Source organism: Heliangelus exortis, chromosome 1 (assembly GCF_036169615.1).
Source record: "Heliangelus exortis chromosome 1, bHelExo1.hap1, whole genome shotgun sequence".
In the NCBI taxonomy this organism is placed as follows: domain Eukaryota; kingdom Metazoa; phylum Chordata; class Aves; order Apodiformes; family Trochilidae; genus Heliangelus; species Heliangelus exortis.
In genome coordinates this window covers 129,440,671-129,464,806 of record NC_092422.1, presented here as the reverse complement: position 1 = coordinate 129,464,806, position 24,136 = coordinate 129,440,671, and the positions used below count along the sequence as shown (strand labels likewise).

The following is a 24,136-nucleotide window of genomic DNA, read 5'->3' as shown; positions in this document are numbered from 1 at the left end:
CAAAATCTTACATTTTCAGTGGAGCAGTATATGGTTTAAGATTGCCTTTCATTTTACAATTACACATCAAATTCAGGCTGCTTTGCCCTGGTCAGAAAATGAACATTAATTAAAACTTGTGAACTATTTTCTGGACAGCCATCCACCTCTGCTACCTCCATGAAGATGACATTGGCTTAATGTGGTATCTTTTATATAGTGTGAACTAGTCCTTGCAGGCCTTACAAAGTACAGAAGGTTTAATGAGCCTGAAGTGTGGCACGTCTGTTCTGCTTCAAATATTTTCTCCATCTGTAACTTAAATACAAATGTACATGTAGTCCGTGGTTCTGTCTTGGTTTCCTCATCTCTCTTCAACTCTTGGTTCCTGCCTCAGCCCCCAGCCTCTAATTGTCTGTAACTTTGCTTGCACAGGCATTTTTTTGAGCTAGATTGGAAGGGTGAACCAATTCAAACCTGACCTAATTAAATACCAAAATTAATTAGTCTGTTTATTATTGCTTAAAAGAGCTTTAGCACCCACAGAGCTCCCTCCCTTCCAACCTCCCTGAAACTAAGACTCAAATGATTTCTACTCCCATAACAGAACAGCTGGGAATGCATTCCTCTCCCAAACTCCCACACTGCCACTGGAAAATACAAGGAACCAAGGAGAAGCTTTGTCATGACTGAGTTCATGCCTCAAGCTGCAGCCCTGCCATGCCCTGGCATATTCCCTGCTGGCTGCACCTCTTCTTCATTCCTACATTTCTGCTGCTAGGGATTAATGTAAATATATATACATAGAATCAGATTGTAAATGGAATATGTCTCTACAAAATAGCACGGATTTATATTATTTGTAATATTTGGCTGTTATTATTCCATTACTTTATTACCTTGTACTTTGTTAAAATTGATTTTTGCCTCAATATGCACTTAGAATTGGATGCACAGCTTGTAAGATTGGGTTTACACCACTTATTGTGTGTTTACATTAATAAAATCCAAGACCTAGAGTATGGCTATACAGACAGCTAATATTCTCATTTTTAGCTCTTCAAATCTGCATACTAAAAATCAAAAGTAAAACAATACATTTGCATCATCAATTACTTTTCAGCACTGCAGACAGACAAATTCATGAACGTGTGTATTGGTGGAAAAGCTATTTGCACTGAAATCTTTGTTAGTAGTTTCTCTTGAGAGCAGGATCAGGCCTAAAGTATGTTGTCTGAATATAGCTACCAGCCACATAATATATTAAAAGGTGTGGCCATTTTCAAGAACACACTCCACGGTGAGAAATTGTCCTTGTGCTGTTCACGGTGCTTAAGCAACTGCAGAATACTGCTTCAGATGTGGCTGCTTTCCCCTTTCTTTTTTCTCCATTTTTCCTAACACAAATTCAATTTTTTTTTTGCTTGACCTTCTGCACTGCTGATAACCTCAGTCAGCAGAGCCTAGGTTTAATTATTTTTTTAGTTACACATTGGTTCTGTATAGTTGTCTTCATCTCTTTATCTTCCATCTCTCCTCTTATAGGAATTTTAAGGACCAAACTAATTTCCAAATATTACAGAGGTTCGTCTTTCTGTAAAAACTTACTGGCAAACAAATACGTAGGCACCAATCAGGCATGCTGTGGAAGCAGGAAACATAGACTTAATCTAATTTTCTCAAGTTCTTCTTCACCCAATCCTTTTCCAGATACTGCCTTGAGGTTATGCTGCTAATCATATATGGATGTATGTCCCACAAAACAATCTCACAGTTGTGTGTTTTGGTATGGGGGACAAAACAGAAATGAGTTGTCATACAGCCATGGAAATATAGTGATCATGGAGAGGCATCATGAATGCCAGAACAGCAGAAAAAATGTACATCTACAGTAGGATACTGGTATCATATTTCCTAGATTATATTGAATTTCACACTCCAAACCATTCTGGGGAATGCATTTAAAAAACCCCAACATTCACAATATGAATGTAAAGGATTTTTGAGGGACAGACTTCAGCACTTACTATTAATGTAAAAGAGAAAAGGCCTTTATTAAGGAAAAGGTCATAGTCAAGAAGGTCTTTATGTAACACTGTGTACTAATTTTTCTCTAACCTTTCCTTAAATGCCATGTGGAATATGCAATATGCCTACAGAATAAGGACACTTGAAAAATTATCTACCCTTTATCATGCAGAGGTCACTATGGTTTAGGGTAGAAGGGTAGATTTTGATCTGAAGAATAATGAACTTTAGCAACTGAAACTACAATTCATGGATGAGTTCTTGTCAGCCACTTACCGAGCATTTTAGAATTGCCTTTTTTTCCTTAGTTTGAAAAATAATTCTACAAATAGACCAATGAGGTTGTCATATGCCTATGGAAATCATTGGTAAAAGATTCCCTAGCATAGCAGTTTTAAGGATCTCACTTGAAGGACTCTGAAAAAATGTCTTACCCATGTAGTTTCTATTTTCACAAGTAGTTTTTGCGTGAAGAAAGGGGGAACTGCTTTTATACTGATGTTGCATTCTGGAGAACACGCATAGTTAATAGATGTTAAAGCTTAACTACTAGAAATGCTGAGTCAAAGGGAATTGGTTTTGTTTTGGGGAGTGTACTCTTGATTACGGTGGAATGTGTGACACAGACTTAATTTAATTAGGCTGAAAAAGAGAGGCCTCCTTTTGGTGTCTTGAAAATCACCCCATTAATAAAGACTCTCTATGGGTTTCTGTGATGCCATTTCCACACACAAAGCTCTCAGGAAAAAAATTAATGTTGTTTCCTTTGTAAAACAGATGAATATGCAGGAGCTACCTCGTGGGATGTGCAGCTAAACCAGCATCCAGGTGACGATGCACCCGTGTGCACTCTGTGCTTCCAACAGGGAGACAAACTCCGTGTTTCCTCAGTTCAGGGGTCCCATTGCAGGAGCTTTTACTACCTCTGTCTTTGAGCTGCCGAGGGGCAATGCCAGCTGGTTCTGAAGCCCGTGTATGCAAGCACCCAGATAAAAATACCGTGCTTGGAGACAGGCAGAGCTTAATGCAGTGAGGGAGGAGGCAGAGGCCGGGCAGGGGCAGTCCGGGAGGGCTGGTGCCCGGAGCATTCGGTTCCTCTGCCATGCAGGGACATCCCGGGGCATCTGTGGACATGGGAACTCAAATCCTGTGCCAGGCAGGGACAGTCCAGAGTGGGTGAGACTTGATAAAGAAATCTTTGTAATGGTGGAGCTGTTTAAAGAAGTCTTGTTTTTACTCTGGTAGCCCCTAATTATCACTCACTGACTTCTACCTGCATTTACGCAAGGAAAAGTGCATCAATTATTAAAGTTATGCATGGATATATTGCACTCCTATACTAAAAAAATGTGTTCATTTGTGATTCGGTACAGGTGGGAAAAATACTGTCTTTGCATACTGAGTTACAGAATAATCAGCAAAAGATCTTTACAGTTCTACTGACACAAGCAGCTGTTTGTATCGGGATGGAAATTATAGTAAATAGTAGATTTTTTTCTTGCACAAATAATATAATTTCATGTTTTATTAATGGGAGGGGGAGCTGCTTAGTGACTGGAGGACTCTTTTCATGGCATTTCATGCTAAAACAGTTTAGTGACTGAGAAGTAGTTTAGAAAATATCTTTAAGGACTTGGCCACAGGAAAAGAATGGAAGATTGTGTAATATCCTGAAAAATAATTCCCGAAAGTCAAGTTACAGCTTATGTGAGACACTATGCATCCCCTATCTTCAGACCTGCACCTTTGCCTGAAGAACATAGTCATGATGACAGTCACTGTAAAGTGCCTTTGTTCCTTCTCTTACCATAGTCTGGGTGACAGAAAGCTTCAAAATTTTATGTTGTCTGGTAAGATTAAGCCTGCCCTGTTTATAAGTTCTAAACAAAGCTCTAATTAAAAACTGTATTCCTTATTTCATGATTCAAACCTCTTCTGGACATGGGAAAAATAAGGTACAAGCCACTGAAGAATAAGATTCTGTCTCAAGACAGAAATAATATATTACATAGCAGTATAAAAAACCCCAACACAATAAATTATATGACTGTTGCTCATTTTTATGGTACATATATATGGTGGCACTGATTTTTATTTGTTCTCTAATGAATTTTGAAGTAATTTACGAATAAAGTTATCAACTTATTAAACATTAAATCAGTGGAAAATCCTAATTTGGGGAAGGTCAGTGCACAGGGAATTACATTGAATTCTTTGCTTCAAATCCATCCAAATGTTGATGTCACCCTAAGATTTTGTCTGAAAATAGTTCTGGTTCAGTAGCCTTCTGGAAATAAATCAGTGGTCCTACTATTCTGTATTCCTGTCTACTCTTTGTTTACAGATGCTTGCACTTGTACTTTTGTGCGACCTCTGTGCAGGGAGTTTGAGAAGATGAATCAGAAATTTTTCTCCAAAAAGGTAAATGAGGAGTGTTACAGTAAATCCAACAGACAATGTCAGTGTCAGTTTCTCCTAGGGCTAATCTGTGTGTTTTAACAGTTGGGATACTCATTAGGGAGTAAACTGGTGTCAAACTGGGAGGCAACTGTATGGGTTCTGAGACCAACTCTGTTCCTAAGCATTCTGATTCAAGCCCTTTCATGTAAAATCTAGAAACAAAAAATGCCTGTTGAGTCTAGCTAGTTAGAAGGACACAACACAGATGCTTTGATTGGAGTTGTTCCTTACCCAGAGATGTAATCTGAAACCCTATAATGACCAACTGGAAAGTATTTTCTCAAAGCAGATTAGAGTCAGTACTCCTGGGAGCAACTCTTATTTTGCAGACACTTATTTATAAAGCCCCAAAGACATAACTATTACATGTATTATGAGTTGAGGAACACCTGCTCCTACTGAATTTAAGACGTATCCATATGAAGATGTGTCCACGGGTGCTGCTGGAGAGCGAACCCCAGCAGGGGTTTAACGGGGCGGCACCATCGCACAGCCCTCTGCGCAGCCTCCGCTGCCCGCCCCGGCGCACTCCGTTTGCCTTCCAGTGTTTCCTTTTGAGAAAGACACATCTCACCCACAAAATACACATCCACCCGCACCTTCTTCCTTCGCGGTGCCGGGCTCTCGGTAGCCCGGCGAGGGGCGGTGTGGGCCCGCTGTGTGCTGCTGCAGCCGCTTCCCCAGCCGTGCGGCGGGCATAGCGAGCTCTGGAGAGGGGAGCTGCTCCTCTGGGAGCAGGGAATAAGCGACAAGGTTAGGGTTTGAACACCACTGATGTTCCCGCACGGCGCTGCCTACAACCTGGCAGAAAACCTCATTTTCTCCTGCTCCTTCCCGCCGCCGGGAAAAGCCGGAATGGAGCGTGTGGCAGAGAATCATAGAATCATAGAATTGGCTGGGTTGGAAGGGACCTCAGAGATCATCAAGTCCAACCCTTGACCCACCGCTGCGGTTGCTAGACCATGGCACTGAGTGCCACATCCAGTCTCTTTTTAAATATCTCCAGGGACGGAGAGCCCACCACTTCACTAGGCAGCCCATTCCAATGTCTATCACCCTCTCTGTAAAGAAATTCTTTCTAATATCTAACGTAAACCTCCCCTGGCACAACTTAAGACCATGCCCTCTTGTCTTGTTGAAAGTCATCTGGGAAAAGAGACCAACCCCCACTTGGCTACACCCTCCTTTCAGGGAGTTGTAGAGAGTGATGAGGTCTCCCCTGAGTCGCCTCTTCTTCAGGCTGAACAGCCCCAGCTGCTCAGAAAGCGAGGAGGGAGGGAGGGAGGAAAGCATCCAGAGCCGGAGCGAGGGCCCCTTCCATCCATAGGGAGCGTCCTTCCCTTCACGGGGGGGTGCCATGGATCAATAGAAGTGTTGCCAGGGGCCTCCTCTCCCCCTTGCGTGGCTCTGTCCCTCCCGCTCCCCCAGTAGGGCAGCAGCGGGAGGGGCTGCCCGGAAATGGCGGCGGCTGCCGAGGTGCGGGGGCTGCGGGTGTGGAGGGGTCTGTAGCTTCGTGCTGCCGGTAATGCCCCGGGCTTCCTGAGGGGGGTAAAAGGTTTCACCTGGGAACTGAGTGCTGTAGTTCACTAGGAACTGGAGAAGTCCTCGAATAAGTAAGTTGTGTGTGAGTTAGGAAGTCTATAGGCTCTGCTTCTATTTCAGCAGTAGGATTTTGTATTTTCTGTAAGCAGTCTTAGAGCTGATTGTGGAGTTCCTGCTGCTATATTAGTGTGCCCCTGTCTGTTGATGAGCAAATTTAATAGAGGTTGACAAAAACTTAGATTTTTTTTTAAATGTTTGTACTGCTTGGACATCCTAGCAGGACATCTCAGTGGATTCTACAGATGTGCTTGGTACTTCCACAGAGAAGTGTTTTAAGGCTTATTTTGAGGACTGACAAAAGGCTGTGTCTGTATTGTGAAAAACAGTTGGAGTCTCTTGAGGAAAGTGCAAGGAGTTGCACTGATTTCAATTAATTTAGATCCAGTAATTGCTAGCAAAAACACTAGTTTACACGGAGGGTATTTTAAATATCTAATGTAAACAACAGTCACTTCCAGAGTTCAGTGGAGTTACAGGCTGGCCTTCTGCTTGAGCTCAGGAAACTTTATATGAGGCCTTGGAAGAGGCAGGGCCAGAGAAAATACACAAATCTCGGATGCACCATTGGCTGCTGCTGTGTCTGTATCAAGTATAAATACATGTATTTTTCTCTTCCTCTTTCTTAGGTATTCTGGTGTTTTGGAGCTGTTTTGATTCAGACACATAAGAAACACTGTATCATCTCTCTATGGATCAAGAAATTCTTCTCCTGCTTTTATTAAAATGTTTATTAAAGGTAAGAAAAATATTTCTGTACTTGAAGGTGGATAGATAACTGACTGTTGAAAATTCATGGTTTGTGAGTTGAACTGCTTTTTTTGATGTCCTAGCAGTCACAGGGAGCTCTGGGTTATTGCTACTGAGTATTACTAGTCTTCCACTTAAATTTTGGAAACTCTTTTGAGATCCTTACACTTCATTGCATGCTTCTTTAGTGTGGTTCCCTAGAAGAAGTAAGGAATTTCACAGCTCATATGAAATTGCCACTTTTTGGACACTGCAGATGTATGCATGGTAATGCTGAAAATTGAGGGTCATTCTGGGACCCAGGGGTATACTCTGTCTCTGCTTATAGGAAATGTACTTCTGCAAGACGTATTTTACATTCTGATCCAAAACTGCTATTTATGGGTTAGCTCTTTGTGTTTTATTTGACTGAAAGAAGCATGTCTGTATTTCTGCTTAATTTTCTAGTATATTTTGCAATCATCGTGTGTATATTTATCTATTTTAGCTTTATTATGCCTAGGCTTTATTTTATGTTTAGCTTTACATGCATTGCAGCAAAGATAATTTCAGAGCTCTGTCAATTACTGATACAAATACCGCTCCCTTCCTTTTGAGAAGAGCTGTCTATTTGGAGTGGTAAAATGCTGCAGTGGTACCCAGACCTGTAGTATATTCCTTGAGAATATCCAGACAGCATCTGGTTGTGCTGGCCATTTTTGATTTTGAGAACAAGTGCTTTTTGTGGAAGCCACCACACGGCCATCTGTGAGATGCCTCAGTCTGGGAGTTTCCTGACAGTTGTGAAGCAGCTGATAGTGCCTGGGCCTTAAGAATGGTGGTATGGAATGAAATAAAAGCTTCAGGGAGTTCACCTCCCATGGTGGCAAAAAGCATTTCCTTGGAGAAGACTGTAAGAAGAGCATAATACAAGAGTTACCTGTATTGTGTCAATTTCCCACTGTTAGCAGCTTAAGGACTTTTTTGAGATGGATGTAGTTGCAGTACAATTTGTGAGCTTCAGTGTAATTCTCTTTTGTGAACTTGTCCTCTGAAGCCCATCAAAATTATGAGTATGTTTTAAGCTGTATCAGATAAACTACTTACTTTGTAAAGAGCTGGCTCTTTGTTTGCTTTGTATCTGGAGCATTCCAGCTATGTTTCATCCTTCACAGTTCCTGCATTGAAGAGAAAATGAAAAATCAATCTCTGCTCACTTCTTATCAGTAAAGATTTTACAGACCTCTGTTGCGTTTCCCCTCAAGTGCCACTATTTCAGACTGAAAAGCTTACTTGAGTCTTATGTTGAGAAATAGTCATTAGCAGTAGTCAGTGTTTGTTGTTTAGGTCTCCTGGCTAGTATGTAGCTGGCCTGAAGATAAATTTGATCTGTAGGTCTTAGTTTTCAATTTAATACTATTTTTTTTTTTAAATTGCTGCTGTCTCTGGATAAGAGTGTAAAAAGTACTGATAAGGTGCTGGCAACAAAAGGGACCTTTTAAATCCTTCTTGTCAGGTGCAAGTGTGGTAAAATTTCTGTGTACACTTGGAAGTTCGGTTCTGTTTTTTAGGTTTGGATGGATGTATTTATGTATAGTAAATCAGCATGCAACATTGCTGATGGTGGAGAATTATAAAAAATTACTTCAGTTATTAGCAAATTCACATTTTTAAAATTATCTTTAAAAGTAGATTTTCCTCCCCTTTGGATTCTCTGAACTAGATTGTTTTCAGGGAACACAAAGCAGCTATATACCCATTTATTAAAGCCTTGTCCTTTTCCTGGAAAAGTGTTCCTTAAAACACTTCTGTGTATATCATCAGTATTAATCTTGTATATCAATTCAGGGGCTTCCAAGAGGTGATATGTACCCTGTTATGAAAGGTTTATAGAGTTTAAAGGTTTTATGAACTTTATAAACTTTATATGCTTTAAAAAATGTGATCTAGACTCTGAACGCTAGATCTTGATAGATTATAGTTCTTTTCGTTTGTCATTCACTACAAGAAGATACCTTAATCCAAACTGAATTCTAGCCTATGTTGTATTAAAAATACAAGAACTGAGTGGGTTTGGTATTAATGTGTGAGGTTTTTTAGTTTGTATTTTTTGTTTGTTTGTTTGTTTTTGGTTTTATTCTGTTTGTGTGTCTTAGATTGATTTACAGGGCAACACAAAGTAATATAAATACTAAATAAAAATATTATCTTGTACTAGGTTCTCTTTTTCTTTTTTTTTTAAACAGTTTGAGTTTACTGCTAAATGATGGCATTTATTTGTCATCCCAATTCATAAAGAAAATAATAATGGAACTTAAAAGACAGAACTGTAGTCTTAATCAATGTTATATGATAGGGATTGGCACCACATGCCCCGGTTTCCCTGATTTTTAGAGGTGTAATTCAGTTTTATATCCTGTGAGAGAGAAGCAACATGTACATTTTTGGTTCCAAATGAAATTTGAACACTGAAGGAAACTGCTTCTCTAAAGATCTGAGCCAAAGTCTCTCAAAGTCTCTCTCCCACAGCATTCTCCTGAAAAAGCTGTCAGCCCACAGCTTGGACAGGAGCACTCTGTGCTGGGTTAGGAACTGGCTGGAGGGCCCCAGAGAGTGGTGCTGAACGGTGCTGCATCCAGTTGGCAGCCGCTCACCAGTGGTGTCCCCCAGGGATCAGTGTTGGGCCCAGTTCTGTTTAATATCTTCATTGGTGATTTAGATGAGGGGACTGAGTCCATCATCAGCAAATTTACAGATGACACTGAGTTGGGGGGGAGTGTGGATCAGCCGGAAGGCAGGAGGGCTCTGCAGAGGGACCTGGACAGACTGGAGAGTTGGGCTGATTCCAACGGGATGAGGTTCAACACGGCCAAGTGCCGGGTCCTGCACTTTGGCCACAACAACCCCATGGGGAGCTCCAGGCTGGGCACAGAGTGGCTGAGAGCAGCCAGGCAGAAAGGGACCTGGGAGTCTGGATTGACAGGAAGCTGAACATGAGCCAGCAGTGTGCCCAGGTAGCCAAGAAGGCCAATGGCATCCTGGCCTGAACAGCGTGGCCAGCAGGTCCAAGGAAGGGATTCTGCCCCTGTACTCAGCCCTGGCGAGGCCACAGCTTGAGTCCTGTGTCCAGTTCTGGGCCCCTCAGTTCAGGAAGGAGATTGAGGTGCTGGAGCAGGTCCAGAGGAGGGCAACCAGGCTGGTGAAGGGACTTTAGCACAGACCCTATGAGGAAGGGCTGAGGGAGCTGGGGGGGTTCAGTCTGGAGAAGAGGCAGCTCAGGGGAGACCTCATCACTCTCTACAACTCCCTGAAAGGAGGGGGTAGCCAGGTGGGGGTTGGTCTCTTTTCCCAGATGACTTTCAACAAGACAAGAGGGCACGGTCTTAAGCTCTGCCAGGGGAGGTTTAGGTTGGATATTAGAAAGAATTTGTTTACTGAGAGGGTGATCAAGCATTGGAATGGGCTGCCCAGTGAAGTGGTGGACTCTCCGTCCCTGGAGATATTTAAAAAGAGACTGGATGTGGCACTCAGTGCCATGGTCTAGCTACCGCAGCGGTGTGTCAAGGGTTTGACTTGATGATCTCTGAGGTCCCTTCCAACCCAGCCAATTCTATGATTCTATGAAAGTCAGGTAGAGTTCACGATATCAAATAGGTAAAGTAAAAAATATAGAACACTTGTGACTAGAATGAGTTGATCTCTGTAAGAAGTTGTAACACTGAATGAAGTTTATACTGGATGTCCAAACTGGATTGGTAGGGAGATGTTTAATAATTAAATTATTTCTTTACCTCTGGAATATTGCTTTTTCTTATTTTGAGATACTTGGAAGTTGTGAAAGTGATGCCATTGAGGTCTTTATGATGTAACATAAGAACAGGACTGAGTCCTCCAGTTCCTGGCTGGCTGCCTACTGTGACTGCAGTTTGTACTTTGCAATTGAAATCTATGACCTCGTTCCTAAAGTGATGACATTTCTGTTTTCCTAGTAGGGTGTATCTGGGGCAGCCAACATGGATTGGCCACCTCTGGAAAGAGAAACAGAACCTATACCTGCAGAAATTGTGAAAAATTAGGGAGCTTATGTGTGTGACACAGTGGGGCTGTAATGCTGGTCCATATGAAAACTGTTGCTAGTTGACAGGTTCAATGTAAAAGGAGTAAAAATTTGATAGAATGTAATTATGTTGGTTGAGGTACATTTTCTGCATTTTCTACTAAGTTGCATTAATGTGTGTTTCTGTTACAGGGTTCAAAAAGTCTAGAATGTGACCAAGTGGAAAAGCCTGCTAGAGTAGTTTTGATGGAGTGGACTGAATTGCCCAAAGGAGAAGATGCAGACTATTGGATCATAACATACCAGCGAGAAGATGCTTTCAGTCAACAAGTAAATTTTGTCAATCTAATCAATAAGTAGTTCCAAATATATTTAAGCTGTAGGTACCAGTAGTTAATAGCTACTGGTAACTGCTAAACACAAGCATTACGTGTTTGCTTGTTAAAAAATAATCTGAAAGGGCAAATGAAGAAAATTTTGAAAAAATTGTACTGAGTTCTTACAGAATGCTATTAAAGCCAGTGGGACTTAAGAGACCCTTGGGTATCCAAGGTTGGATAAGCATAGATAGGCATATGTTCAGAGTTAACAGTATGAAGGTTTTTCAAGGTACTGGGGCTTGAGGGAGGGGTCTGACTTCTACTGGAGAGGCACAGACACTACCATCAGATTTCTCTGGGAAGGCACTGTTCTTATTTTGAGCACAGGGTGTTCTGGAACTGACGATTTTAATATGAAGGTGTTCATTAATGGTTTGATTTCTGAAAGGTTTTGTTTTAAATGCACTTGTTATTTTGCAGTTTAACTGCTACCTTAAGTTGGACATGCTGCAAGATAGTTACGCTTTTGTAAGCTTCATAGGTAACTTATGAACTGTATTTTTTATTATGTTCACTCCATCCAGAAATTCTTTTAACTTGCAGAATGTGAAAAACATTTCTAAAGTTGAACAGAATCCTGTCAGCACTGAAATTCTGCTTGAGGAAAATAAGAAGTATGATATTACAATAGAATCTCTAAAAAATGGACGCATCATAAGTGTAAAATCATTTAAGACACGTAAGTAGGGTAGCACAAAAATATTTTGGTACTGTTATAGTTGGTCTAATAGAGAAGATTAAAGAAATAAGAGTTGAAATCCTGAACTTACATATTTAGAAATTTTGCAGTTGTGTATTTTCAGCCATGGAGAGTAGAAGGAATAATTTTATATAACTCATTTGGTTAGTGTGACAGTTGTGCAGTATGGGACTGATGTAGAAGTTTGGAAGATTGAAAAATGTTACAGACTTTGCTCTAATACAGTATTTCTAGGAGAAGTGATTTATAGTAGAGGACCACTGAGAAAGTTATTTAAAACCTGGTGGTTTCATATTAAGATAGGGTTGTGATTATTTGTCTTGCAAAGATTAAATATACTGGTTAAATATTAAATATTTTTGGTTCTGCATTATGATAACCCCTCTTTAAAAAGGGCTTATGAGTATCTTGAAGATGTTAGTATTGTGGTTAGGTGGGGCAGACTTTTAGTATAAGAATTTGTGAGTCTATACATTGAACTTAAAAAAGCATGATATATATCTGTAAATCTGGTCAGGACCACAAGTCCCACTGATTACTAGATTTAACGAGATGTTTGACTTTATTAATTGCTTTAAAATGTTTATAACATTACTATTTTATACAGGTTCAATACTAGCAATGAAATACAGTCTAGGATCTGAAGATAAACAACATCAGTGGGAAAAATACATATTAAAATTGGAAGCATTGCAGCAGCCGGTGACTCTGCTGAATGTATTTTTTGCAAATTATAGGCCACAATTCATGGTTATGCTACTTATGTGTTGCTGTACTTTGCATGTCTTACTTAACTGATATTCTACCAAAGTATGTACTTTTACAGTTAAACACTACTTAAATTCTGCACCTGTTATTTCTGAATTGCTTCAGACATAAGTTTACATACCATGACAATAAGAAAAAAACATTACTTTCTTAATTGCTCAGTAAGGAATTTTCTGTTTTCATACTACATTTCTCTACTGTGTATATCTTTCATCACTTCTTAAAAGAAAAGAAAGCAATTAATTCAATAAGACTTTGACCTAATTTTTCTGCTGTGGTAAGACAATATTTTTTTTCTTGATCTACTAGGTGGAGTTTCGGAAAATGACATCAAAACTTTTGTGACAGCTACTACAGTGTCTTTTAATTGGAGTTCAACAATCAAAGACTTTGCAGTTTCAGTTTCACTGAATGATGCTTCTCAGATTATAAAAAACCCCAGTGGATTCTTTGCATGGAGTAATTTGACACCTGCCACCTTATATACATTTAAGTTCATATTTGAACAATTACATTTGAAATCTATAAACGTGTCTCAATCACTGGATGTTCAAGCTGAAACAGGTATACTTTTTCTAGAAGAGTGAAGAATAAATTGCACAGAAACCTGTGTTCCATTTTACAATTTTTAATAGATGTGGATTCTTTAATTTATAGAAAAGCTGAAACAAATTCATTGTTAATGACAGGTTATTTCTAATTAGTATTTCTTAGTTTTTCTAGGAGCAAGAATTCAAATTTGTGTGTGCAAATATTTTAAGCTCCATTTTTTGTGGTCTGAAAATTTAGTTGAGGGAATGTTCAAGTTTAGCTTTGGAATTATTTGATTGTGTGGTTTCTATTTGTCATATGGTTGCAATGAAAAGGCAGGGAAAATCCTGGATTTGCTAAGGATTTGGAACACCTTTTTTCCAGCATGCAGAGTGTTGGTTTTGTACTGCTGAGTGGGTAACCTAGCTATGCTTTTTAGTTTGAAGTGCTTTCAAGGAGGCAGGATGCTGAGGATTATATAGCTTGATCATGCATGCATCTTCATTCTGTTAACTGTGGTACTCTGATAGTGCAACTTAAAATCTTTAAAATCACAAGCACAAAAGAAAGGGTTATGTAGGCTCAAATTTAAGGAAAGAATGATTTTCCTGAGCTCAAGCAAGTATTTTTAAAAATTAATTTTTTAACTTCATTTTTAAAATGTAAAAAAATGAAACATCTGATGCTAAGCTTTAAAGAATGATGGGTTTGCTACAAGAAAAAAAATGGATTTCTTTTTTTTTTTTCTTTTTTTAGTTCATAGAATCATAGAATCATAGAATCATAGTTCAGTGGGTTGTAGTTGAATCTTTTAAAAGAGAATCAGTAATATTTTTTTAAAACGCTCAGGATTTGGAAGGAGAATTGATTAATAATTACTGATTTTTTTTTGGGGGGGGGGAGGTTGCAATCATGAATTAATGGCATCATCATAAAAATGTGTGTGTAGCCATTAAAGAATGTAAAACTGTACTGCTGGTGTAAGTGGTACAGAATATGTTTAAAATCCTGTCCTTGTACACCAATAGGCACCTGTTCTCAAGGCTGGGTGGCATTCCAAAACACCTGCTATCAAATGGGTGTGGAGAGCAAGCCATGGAAGGTGGCACAACAAATCTGTGAAAGATCTTCACCAGGGGCCCATCTCCTTAACATAGGGAGTGAAGAAGAACATGGTTTTATTTTGTCTTATCTCCGGACAATGAGTCAAATAATCATGTTATGGACGGGTCTTAGTGACCTAAAGGTCAGTCTGTTTTACCTTCTTTGCTTTTATATATATGGAAGCAGGGCAGTTCTGAAATACAGAGATGAAGTCTTTGGAATAAAAAATGCTATGAAGTGTATCAACTGGGTTTTGCTCTAGTTGTTAGTAGTTATAAGAGGAATTGTTATTACTTCTTTTTGATTTAGAAATACTGAAAATATTTCAAGGCCATAGCTATGAAAAAAACCCCACATTTTATACATAACCTATTTAGTTGGGTTTTTTTGTATCTCACCAGGGTATTGTTTTGCCTGTAGGTGATGCTGCATTACCAGATTTTAAATCTCTCTATCGGTGTTATAGAAACAAAAATCTGCAGTTAGCCTTTTCAGTTTTGATGCAAGTAAGAAATGTTGGGTTTTGAGCTTAGCAGGGTATGGATGCATGGATGGATGGCGAGTAGGCCAGAGGAAGAAGGGACTGAAGAAAGATATTTCTGTATAGTTTCCTTTTCCTCATATTTGGCATATAAGGATTCTTAATGTGAGCTCTTCTGTTACTAAGTGGCTCGCTGTGATGTGGTGTGTGATTTGGGAACAACTACAGAGATAAATAAAAGTGTTGGGAAAGCTTTCTGAAAGATGGAGGCACTCTGCCAAAAGTGTTGGATCACAGCCTTTCTGTGATTAGGCTTAATGAACACTTATGTTGTGCTAAGTGCCTGGTTTTCAGTTTGGAAAATCTAAACTCTGAAATATAATTTTAATTTTCTTCTGGACAAATGAATTTTAAAAGAAATTTTGTGAAAAACGGTTAAAAAAACTCTTAAGGGCAAGAGGTAAGTAGAAAAGATATCATAGGCAGAAAATGTCTTTTTTACTCTGTTAAATAGCTTAATGGGGCTACGTAAACAACTCAGTGTGAGATAACATGCACACCTGTCTAGATTTGTGGCTGGAGAAGCATTCTTAACATTCCTGGTGAGTAAAGCACCAGTAATATGTGCAATTTACATGTAATAGCTTTATGCGTGAGATTTTAAAATTGCCTTAATTTTTATACCACAGTGATACTAGTGAATGATTCCTAACCAATTTGGTATCTTAGAAATACAGTGTTTTTTTATAAGAGTTTGATAGGAATAGATATACCATGAAAACATATTTTTCAGATTGGAAAGAGTGATAGAACATGTGTGGGGTTTTCTTGTTTTGTCTGATGACACAGAGTTAATTGTCAGTTTGGAATGTGACTGTTAACTGTTTAATCATTACTTGCATTTTTATGTGTGGGGGAGTTTAGTCAGTTAAATGAACTAGATGAATACCTTTAAGAGTAGCAAGGAATCATAACTAGATGCTTGTTTTTCAAGCACTGCTTTCCTAAGTGTCTGTACTTAATTAGTGTGTGAAGGTACTGTATGAGCATGTTACAGCCCTCCTAAATGTTGTTGTTATCACTTACTCCCATAAGAAATGCAATTTGTACTTAACCCAGGAGTACAAAGATCATGGGGCATACACTGGGAATTGAAGGACTTGCTTAAAATCTGAGATTTAAAAAATAAGCATTTTATTTTTGCTTTCAGTTTCATATTTGAACAATTAGGGAGTTAAATTTCGTTTTGCAAGTTGTTGGTTTTTTTGCAAGTATCCATGGAACTTGAAATGTTCTATGAAATTAATTGAGACGCTATTATAAAGTTGAGACCACAAGCTACTCAGAAGATTAGAGCAGCCATAGGAAAACTGCCAAACACTCTGACACTGATAAAAAATAGTGACATCATGAGTAGGATTAGTTTGCTAGCATCTGTATTCTCACATTTGCTAACATTTGTATTCTTCCTTAAACCTATTTCAATCTGTATCTTCATTCATACCTTTCCTGGTGAAGGTGAGTGTTATTCTGAAAGAAAACAGGGACCATGGAGATGTAGATCAGTGCTCTGGGTAACAATGAGGCCAGTGGCATCCTGGGGTGCATCAGAAGGGGGTGGTTAGTAGGTTGAGAGAGGTTCTCCTCCCCCTCTACCCTGCCCTGGTGAGGCCACATCTGGAATATTGTGTCCAGTTCTGGGCCCCTCAGTTCCAGAAGGACCTGGAACTGCTTGAAAGAGTCCAGTGCAGAGCGACCAAGATGACTGAGGGAGTGGAACATCTCCCTTGTGAGGAAAGGCTGAGGGAGCTGGGGCTCTACAGCTTAGAGAAGAGGAGAATGAGGGATGACCTCATTAATGTTTATAAATATGTAAGGGGTGAGTGCCAGGAGGATGGAGTCAAGCTTTTCTCAGGGTTAACTAACAGTAGTTCAAGGGGAAACAGTTATAAACTTGAGCATAGGAGGTTCCATATAAATATAAGAAGAATAAATAAGACTTTTTTCATTGTGAGGGTGACAGAGCACTGGCACAGGCTGCCCAGGGAGGTTGTGGAGTCTCCTTCCCTGCAGACATTCAAAGCCCCCCTGGACATGTTCCTGTGTGACCTCCTATAGGTGACCCTGCCCTGGCAGGGGGGTTGGACTCAATGATCTTTCAAGGTCCCTTCCAACCCCTGACTTTTTATGAATCTGTGAATCTATGAATGGAGCACTTTGATGTTACCCTCACATTTCTCCTGATGCTCTGTGCAGTTCTTTGGGGTTAAGAGGTGGAAGAGGAAGTCAGCGACTGTTTACTAACATTTATCTTACAAGCCCTGCTACAGAGGTTTGTATTGCAGTAGTATCTTGTGCTTGTGGTTAACTCTGGTGCCCAGAAAGACCAATGTAAGGAAAAGCTGTGCATCGATCTACATAGTGTTTTTGAAGCACATAAATCCTGCTGAAAGTGAGGGTGAATTACTTCGTGCTATTAAAGTCTTGCTAAAATGAAAGACATCACTGTATTTATTTTTTTTTTCCCAATTCAGTTATATTGGCAGTGTAATTGGAAAAAATTGGCTTAGTCTCAACAGATACTGGTTTTTGTCTGATAATTTTTTTTTTCAGAGAAATGGAAAATAAAATCTTTTTCCTCTCTCCCTTTTTGAGCATTTTTTAACAAAATGGAAAAGCAATGGAACTTGCATTTACTTAGATTGTAGGACCACAGCATTGCTATGTCTGAAAGCCCTTATGCTAGTAAATCTGAGGGTGCTCCAGTGCCATGTATAAATCTGTTGGGTTTTTTATTAATCCCCTGTATTTTTCAGCATATGTTATTACAACACAGACTGAAACTTGTCTTGCATCAGAAGGATCTTCATTGCAGTGCTGTGAACGTCTTGTACAAGCATCTTTTCCTTCAAAATACCACGTTGCCCCAGCTTAGTATTTGTATTATTCTGATGACAAAAGTGAAAGTTCCTCAAAAATTATGAACAGAGTTGGGTTGAGTAATTCTCCTAATGGCTGAGCTGCAGGACAGTGGAAGAAAGGGGCAGAGGCAGCACTTCCTCATCTGGATCTAGCCCTGGATTTTTTTGTCAGATAGAGTATTTTTGCTTTCAGACTGAATTTATGAATATTTTTGATGGAAGATTCTTTTATTTAAAGTTGATAACATATTTAGAAAATTATTTATTTATGATTATTTGATTAGTAGTGATTCTTAAGGGTTTGTTTGTAATGATTGCACTAGCAAATACAATACTGGATGTTGCATTATGTGGTTTATACTATTACCTGGCAATCCGTGGTGGTAGAAGGGATAGAATTTTATACTGAAATATTTACTTCATTCAAAATGTTCATGTATAGCTAATCTGTGTAAATTAAGTTTGTACATTTTTGATGTTTAGAGAGATGCATTTGCAAAGACAAAAAACCTAATAATTCATCAGTATAATGTTAAAATACATGGGGTTTTTATTTGATTTTTTTTTCAATGTAGGAAGAAGGCCAGCTTCTGTGGACAGATGGATCTTCGTATCTTCTAAAGGCTGCTATCTCAACTTTATCAATGATACCAGAAAATGAAACTGACTGCTATGCCCTTCAGAGAGATCCTGTTGGTCCAGACTACTTCTTCACAGGATTTTTCTGCTATATACAGCTACCATATATTTGTGAATATGAATGTAACTATATTCCTTCCAATCTTTTGCATTTATTTTTAAAAGCCTTGAAACCTTCCCCGATTATGTTCATCTTTGAAGATGCACATATTAAAAAAAAATTTAAAAAATTAATCCTTTTCAATGTTTTTTTTTTATTTTCCTTGTTCTTTTTCAGTACCTCTAGTACCAGAAAACGTCACGTTTAGTGTGCATGATGTCAAGACAACTGAAGCTGTATTTACGTGGAGTAATACTGATGTGTGGCTTAATTCACACTTTAGTCTCATAATTAAGTACTATTTTGATCAGTGGAAACCATACATTCTAAACTTGCATGTGAATACAACTCAAACAAAAATTGCACAGTTGTCTCCTGGCGTTTGCTATAGTTTCATATTAGCAGCAAGGAACTCAGAAGGGGCACAGACTATCTTAAGTCCAGTTCTGAAGGTAGAAACAAGTAAGTTAAGAAGAAGTAATAACCAGATATTAATACACTTTTAATATTTTTCCTTTAATATGCTAATCCTTTCGTTGATATTTTGTCTGAAAATCTAAATAACTCTGAAGATCGGTTCTGAATCCAGGATTGACCAGTTGTAGTGGATTCTAACATGTTCATCTTGCTTTTGTGTTAAAATGTTTTATTGGGATTGATGAAGAAAAACTCGGAATTTTCAGTGACTACAAGCAGAAAGCTAGCTGCAAATTCTGTGTCTTTGAAGTATATTTGAAAAGCCTAATATTAGCATAGTTTTACACATAGAAATACTACTGATGTCCAAGGAAAAAGCTGGATTTCAGAGTAGCAGTAAGGTATTTTTTGCCCATCCTGGTAAAATGCCAAAACTTACATTCCAATCTGAAGTCAGAGACTTTGATGGAATAAACGGAGATATCACCATATATCTCCAGTAAATAATAAGACAAGTTTCATGATTTAAAAATGCATTGTGTTCTGATCCACTACATGCTGCAATATGGCACAAGAAAAATTAAGGGACAATTTAAATTGTGTTCTAATAAGATCTAGCTAAATGAAGCTGAATAAAACCTGCCAACTGATAGATATGAAAAATACCTTTTCATCTGAAGGTGATCAAGTGGACATGTCCTCAAGAAAGAATTACTTCAAGAATACAATTTTAGCTACAAATTTTCTTCAGGCTATTTTCTTCAGGAAAATAATCAAATTTGCAAAAATCAAACCAAATTACTGCCCTGACATTTTTACCAGTTCTGGCAAGGCAGTCCAAATATCAGACAGAGGTCCATTTTCTTGAAGTCAGAATGAAGTACAGGTTTCTCTGTAGGGGGAAGGTCTATTCCTGTTCTCCACAAGTACATTCTATACTCTTCCCTTCTTCCTCTGGGTTGCTGTCACATTCCAAACTTACCCGAATACATGTCCTGAGGTGTGGTCCCTCGTAGCTGCTTTCATGCATTTGAAAATTGTCTTGGTTAGGAGCTTGTATGCTCTCTAATCTGGTGGTTTGTTTTCAGAATTTAAGACCTTGTAATGCAAATTACCTCTATAAGGGAGGAAAGATATTCTGGCTTTCAGGAATATTTCAGGGTGACTGAGAAAACCTCAGTTAGAAAGTAAGAATATTCCCCTACATATCAGTATTAGATCAAATGTCAAAGTTGCTGTGTTTGATTTGCTTTAATACTCTTTAGCATTTATGTAAGTAAATGGTGCTGCTAGCTTTTCAGGCTGTATTTGAATGAAAGTTATTGGTATAAAATATCAGAAGCTATTATTCAATGTTGGTTCCTAATCTTACTTTCTAGGACCATTGCACTCCAAGGAGTTGGAGTCTACGTATGTTTCATCTGCAGAAATACATCTAACATGGAAGGCTCCACAGCATTCATCCAGTGCTTCTTTTCATTACTACCTGGTCAACATTTTGGATACTGAAACAAACATTTGGGAAAAGTTACCAGTTGAAAAAAACAAGACTTCAATAGTAATAGGAAATGTAAAACCGTATCATCAGTATCAAGCATATTTACAGAGTGTAGCAGAGAAAGGAACTCCAAGCTGCCATGAGAAGCCCATATTAATCACAACAGGTGGTGTATCCTTTTCCTGAAGGCTTTATTTCACTAGAAAGAGTTTGAATTGAAAATACAAGGCACGAAAATATTATAAGGCCATGCACAGATTGTGGTTGGTTGGAATGTATTGGGGTAAAGTCAGGAGAATTGTTTTCTGTATTTTGTTTACTAATTCTAACCTTCCAAAATTGTGAACCTACCTATGCTCTTAATTATTTATTCACTTAGTTACAGGACACTAACATGTTCTAAAAAAAACTTATATGCTATTTGATAAATATGGTTTGTGTATTTAATTTTAGCAAAGTAGAAACATTAACATGATGTCTCAAATTAAGTAGGTGAAGACAGATAGTTTTTTTTCTAATCATAGATACCATGACTCAGATTGCATCATCTTCGTAATTTTCTATATATTAAATGGAACAGAATATACTTGTAAAGTAAGTCCTCAAAGCAAGTCCCCATTTGTTATAAGAAAGCAGAATTTGTCTGTAACAGGTAGTTGTTGTCTACAGACTATTTTAGGAAATAATGAAATAAACTAGTATTTTTAAAATCATGACATTTTTACAAGAAAAAAAAATAAACCAAAAGGCATAATGGGAAAATAATTATAAATTGATAGTAATTTTGATACATGTTTTTATACTGACATCTTTTTCTTTGATCAAGCTGTCAGTCCACCTACAGCTGTTTATATTCACCCAGAGGATGTAGAAGAAGAGAGTGTAATTGTTCACTGGAAGCTGCCACAAGTGGGTCACAAATCCTACATTCAAGTGAAACCTCATACAGATAAAGGTGAAACTAAGAAGTTTTTCCTGAACAATACAGAAGAATTTAAGGTTCGTTTCCTAATTCCTGGAATGACATATGAAATATCAGTGGCAAGTGTGAAAAATGGAAATATGAGCGAACTGAAGACCATTCAATGCACTCTAAGTAAGCCACCTTCAAATGTTTTGAAGCCTGTGAAACTACAGACAGGAACACACAGTCTCATGTAGATCAAGTCAATTTGCTTAAGAGCTGAGGATCAAAACTAGGACTGTGAAATGCACTGGAGCTATTCTAATTGTTAAGAGCAAAGTAGATTTTCTTAACTTTTGAAGAGGGTGCAGCTTTGCAAAATGCATCAGTAGTACTAACAACTGCCATGAGCTTTTCTCTATGGTGACCAGTGATAGGACAAGGGGTAATGGGTGTAAGTTGGAGCATAGGAGGTTCAAGTTGAATATCAGAAAGAATTTTTTTACTGTAAGGGTGACAGAGCCCTGGAACAGGCTGCCCAGGGGGGTTGTGGAGTCTCCTTCACTGGAGACATTCAAAACCCACCTGGACACGTTCCTAGGGGATGTACTCTAGGGGGCCCTGCTCTGGCAGGGGGGGTTGGACTAGATGATCTTTCGAGGTCCCTTCCAACCCCTAGGATTCTATGATTCTATGATTCTATGATTGTTGGTATTCCTGTTTCCACTGACAGAAGAAATGGAGCACATCATTGATTTACAATGAAATAGCAAAGTAGTGGAATGGTTGAAATGCATTATTTATTTTTGGAGATGCATTAGTTTTTCTGTGAACTGTGAGAGAGAAATTATCCTTCTATTGAGGAAAGGAGAAAGGGCTGGAAAAGGACTTTAGTAGCTGAAAGGTAAAAGCTTTACGTGGTTTAGCAAAAGGCTTTTCCTGTTAATCTTGTTTTACTAAGAGTCTGAAATGGTTTTGGCACAGTATAAATTTTTTTTTGCATAGGAAAGGCATGAGCAGGGATTCACTTACACATGTGGTATGTAAATGCTGCAGTGGTCAGGTTATGGCTATATGAAATGCTGCATTGCCATTCTTTTTTCTGAATGTTTACACTATTTTGGAGGGTAGCAGGCTTAAGCATTTTTTGAGTTATTTATATAGAATTAGATTTAACACCTCATTCAAGACATAGATTAAAGAAAATTCTAGGTGGATTTTTCAAAGCTGTCAAAGCCAGCTGTAAGGGAAAAAAAACCTAAACATATAAATATGTGTTTATGCATCCATCAGACATATCTATCTTCATGCACCTTTCTGTATATTTTTTCAACTTTCCTGATTTAACCTTCTTGGAGCGGTTGTGATTCAAAAAATAATTCTTTGATACCTTAGCAAGCTGAATGTGCTTTGATTCATAAATCTTTTGTCAAATGCTTCAGGATTCCAGTAATAAAACCCTAAAAGAATCAGTTTGGTTTTTGTTTCTGAGAAATGGCATGTTTTATTGTGGTAGCTATTTGTTTTCACTGGGCAAGCATATTTCTCAGGGCAGTTGCTTCGAATTTATTTTGTAGTTTTCATTGGATTTATTTTCAACGATTTAACTTTTTTTTTCCTTTTCTTCTTTTAGAGCCCAAGCCTGTCCAAATTGTAGTTCCTTATGTGCTTTATAGCAATGCTGTGGTATTATTTATTCGCATGCCTGATATTGGAGTATTTGATGGCATATATGTTACAAGCAAAGGAGGACCTAATGTGACATCCCATTTAAAAAGTGATGGTAAAATAACAATTGAAAACCTTACTGCAGGAACAGAATATGATTTCTGTGTCTCCACAAAAAGTGGAAAAATGTTGAGCACATTTTACCATGTGTCTGGTGTAAAAACGTGTAAGTATGTTAAGTTTCCTCCTATAAAATGACACCATATTAAATGATGTAGAAACTCTAACTCTGTTTCAGTGCAGTAGAAAGGTAATTTAATAACCACCTGGATGTATCTGTGTAAGCAGTTAATAATTCTCCTATCACTAGCTGTGATCTGTAGTGATCCATTATAATTTCTATACTTTCTAAATTGTGCTTTATATATCCAGTCTAAAAAATGTCAAGCAAGAATTTCAGAAATTTAGGCTGTATTAAATAGTTGTACATGTTGGAAAAAGGACACATTTTGACCATTTATTTTAGCGAAGAAGATGAGTGTCAATGGAGCTGGCTCTGTGTCTTGCAATTAGTGAGTTTATTCCTCCTGGTACATCTTCAAGCAAAATAATAGAAGCATTGAGATTATTATTGAATCTGTTGCCTTAAAAAATGGCAGAGACTTTTAAAAAGTGTTACTGAAAGGGGACTCCTTCTAGTAAAGCCTTAAAAAATTTTAAGAAGAATTTAAAACCTGTTTAATATTGCCTAAGGAAACTGTATGTTTTGACTTTCCCATTTTTATTATGCTTCCAGAAAATTTTCTTTTCCTGTTTTATCATTTTCCCTTTGCAATTCTTTTCTTCTCTGTTTCTTTCAGAGTAGAAATTTTATATAAGGAAAAAATTAAGGCAGGATAAGGAAGCTAGGAAGAAAGAAGGCGGGAATGAGCAAGACAGAAAACTTCTCAAATGCTGAAAACCTTGAAAGCTGATCTTTCTTAAAATAGAGTTTTAATAAAAACTTGAGTTTTGCTTGGTCATCTTCCTAAATTTAGAACGAAACTGCCTTAGAAAACCAGTTTTGGTTAGAAAACCAGTTTCGGCCCCAAAAACTTGGAAGAAAAACCCCCCAGAACTGACCCCCAAAATGTATAGGGTTTCTCTTAGGAAAAGTCCAAATTTTTGTTACAT

At 38.2% G+C, this 24,136-nt stretch overlaps 1 protein-coding gene across 1 annotated transcript in view; it reads left to right on the top strand.

Moving 5' to 3' along the window:
- Positions 1-6,711: 6,711 nt before the first annotated feature.
- The window catches only part of PTPRQ (protein tyrosine phosphatase receptor type Q), a 140,286-nt gene continuing 122,861 nt past the window's right edge, over positions 6,712-24,136 (top strand). The window contains exons 1-10 of the mRNA XM_071766341.1: positions 6,712-6,805; positions 11,045-11,182; positions 11,776-11,911; positions 13,010-13,264; positions 14,260-14,477; positions 18,313-18,499; positions 18,654-18,938; positions 20,273-20,557; positions 21,218-21,487; positions 22,929-23,189. Coding sequence (XP_071622442.1) covers positions 6,758-6,805; positions 11,045-11,182; positions 11,776-11,911; positions 13,010-13,264; positions 14,260-14,477; positions 18,313-18,499; positions 18,654-18,938; positions 20,273-20,557; positions 21,218-21,487; positions 22,929-23,189 — 2,083 coding nt within the window. The 5' untranslated portion in view covers positions 6,712-6,757. The remainder of the gene's footprint in view (positions 6,806-11,044; positions 11,183-11,775; positions 11,912-13,009; positions 13,265-14,259; positions 14,478-18,312; positions 18,500-18,653; positions 18,939-20,272; positions 20,558-21,217; positions 21,488-22,928; positions 23,190-24,136) is intronic.